The 2,710-nt window shown below is 35.4% G+C and overlaps 1 protein-coding gene across 1 annotated transcript in view; it reads left to right on the forward strand.

Moving 5' to 3' along the window:
* Window positions 1-92: 92 nt before the first annotated feature.
* The window catches only part of FDP41_001465 (uncharacterized protein), a gene marked incomplete at both ends in the record, with an annotated part of 3,450 nt that continues 832 nt past the window's right edge, over window positions 93-2,710 (forward strand). The window contains 3 exons of the mRNA XM_044704552.1: window positions 93-650; window positions 706-1,553; window positions 1,612-2,659. Of these exons, the coding sequence (XP_044564200.1) occupies window positions 93-650; window positions 706-1,553; window positions 1,612-2,659 (2,454 nt within the window). The remainder of the gene's footprint in view (window positions 651-705; window positions 1,554-1,611; window positions 2,660-2,710) is intronic.

The raw sequence follows: 2,710 nt of genomic DNA on the forward strand, positions 1-2,710 counted from the left end.
AAACTTCCAAATATGATTAAGGACGAACACACTTTGCCAAGAACCATTTCCTTTCATCATCGTCATTGACTCGCATCAAAAAACACCAAAAAATGTCATCCGCGTCTTCGTCTTTGGTCTCCTTGTCTTCCTCGACGACCACAACCACCACCATCTCATCGACGCCTTCTCCTCGCGGATCAGCAACACCTTCTTCATCATCATCTACTGGATCCTCGAATAATAGTTCCATTCATGGAATGAATCCTTCAAATATTTCCACACTTCTTTTAGATTTCAAATTACGACTCGAGAATATCGATGAACCTCCGACGTTTATTGAATGTTCTCGAATGGATCATCATTTGGAACAACAACAACAACAACAACTGAACGATTCCTTCAATTCTTCCAATTCTTCTTCCTTGTTGAATCATCAAAATCCTTCTTTTTCCAATTCTTTCAATTCATCATCATCAGTATTATTATTATCATCATCCAACCACAAACCAAATTCCAAATTGAATTCTTTTTCTTCATCTCCTTCTTACAATCATCATTCCAAAATTAATGAATCCATTCACTTGTCATCAAATTCACGACATTCTCTTCTTTCCTCTTCGTTACGATCGTCGATGTCATCACCAGCAAAATCTGGTCCAACAGATGCTGTTTTTTTCTCTCATCAATTATTCATCGCCGTTTATGGGAATTGACAATCAAAAGAGAGGAATTTATGCACAAGAAATTTTAGATCAAATCAATGAATGGAATCAACAACAACAACACGAAGTCACTCCAATAGTGTCAACTTCAATCTTATCCTTTAATTCCAATACATTGGGAACAACTCTGAATATGTCAGCATCGAATTCAGAATCTCCTTTGAAAGCTCTCGTTTTTGGTTATGCCACATTGATGGTATGCTCCACTAAAAACTTGTCAAGTCAATCTGGACATGTCATTCATTTACTCAATAAGGCAGAATACAAGTTGAGAAATGCAATTACATGTTGTGAATTGAGTCGAGAATATTCACTGGATTTAATGTTAAAATCAGATTTACATTTATTATTGGCAAGAATTTTATATGAATTGTCATTTCCAAGATTGGATGAATTGGAAAGAGAAAGTTCTCAAATGTCTTCCAATATGTCAAATAATGGTGGTAGTAGTAGCAATGTTGGAATGAACAGTCCATTACAAAATAATGCTGCTTCTTCCATTTCTCCACCAATTAAGATTACTGATTCACAAGTTGTGACAGGAAATAACATGTCTCCAAGTGAACCACTTTCAGCTCCAAATCTTACCATTGGTACTGGATATTCCTTAGGTTCATTGGACAATGTAATGGCAGTTTCTTTAGATTCTCCAGTTCGGGCAAGTTTTTCATCGAAATGTTCAAGTCCAAGTCCCAGAGGAGGAATGACTTCTCCAACAAGTTCTTCACAAAAAGCAGCTCAACAAGCTCAACAACAAATTGAAAACATGTTTCAAGATATTTGTCTTCACATGGATTCTGCTATTAAGCTGTTTGAAAAGTCCACACAAAAACCAAAAAGAAAACACCTGTGGTTGATGAGAAGGAGAATGAACCTGTCGTGGTAGATATTTCACAAGAATCAAAAGAGCTTACATGTACATGTATTTTGGAGATGTTCTCACTCAGTGGTCTGTCCGACGAAAACAACGTTGGGCAGCTCTCTGTTCACAAGCTCAAGAAAAGTATAATACATGTATCAAGATTTGTATAGAAAAGATTTTATCAACCATTGACAAGGACAAAGATGATGTTTGTTGTATTAATTCCAAATTTGTAAGATGTGACCAAGATGGAAGAAATGGATCATTCATTAATTATGTCTATTGCCCTCTTCATCACCAATGTCTCTACAAATATGCAGTTTTGTTATTATACTGGGTGAGAAGAAAACGAGAACATTCAACGATCTATTCTGGTGAAAATAGCTCATCCAGTGACACTATGTTATCCAATTTTGATTACGAATCCACATTGACAGCAGTGAACTCTGTTGGAACCTTAACTTTAAATTATTCCGAGTTTCAAAAATTAGAATCACGTTTAAATGCAGAACAGAACAAGGCAATACCAAGACATGCTCAATCTATTTTACAAAATAATGTTGCGAGTGAAAGTGAAAAGCTCTGTAAAGGATGTGTCTCCCTCTGGGAAAGTGTATGCAATGTGGAAATGAGAAAAGCTGAAATATTTTGTGTGGAACATAATGTGAATCCTCATTTATTTTTCAGACTTTCAAATTCTATTTATGAATATGCTTTATTACTGATTCCTTCCGCCTCAATTTTAGCTTGCAATGATTATCTGTCCATGTATGATAATATTGATGGAGAGCCAATGAGAAATTGCTCTCGATCAGAGATTTTAACAAGCGGACTCTCTTGGCATGATTTATTATTTAAACACAGAATGCTTGATGATAAGAAAGAACTCTTGCGAGAAAATAATAGAAAAATTCTCTCAGATCAAACCTCAAAGACAGTGGTTCTTGATGAAAATAACAAAGATGATCTTCGTCTGAGATATAGTTTGATTTATTCAGACAAAATCGGTGATATTAATATTCGAACCATACTAACACGAGAGTCACTCATGGAAAAGGCAATAGAAGCGATTGACAAGGCCTGTTCTATCATGGTTAATCCAAATACTGACATGCTCATGTTCCAAAGTCAATTATATTTTGAA

This window comes from Naegleria fowleri (assembly GCF_008403515.1).
Source record: "Naegleria fowleri strain ATCC 30894 chromosome Unknown tig26, whole genome shotgun sequence".
NCBI lineage: Eukaryota > Heterolobosea > Eutetramitea > Acrasida > Naegleriidae > Naegleria > Naegleria fowleri.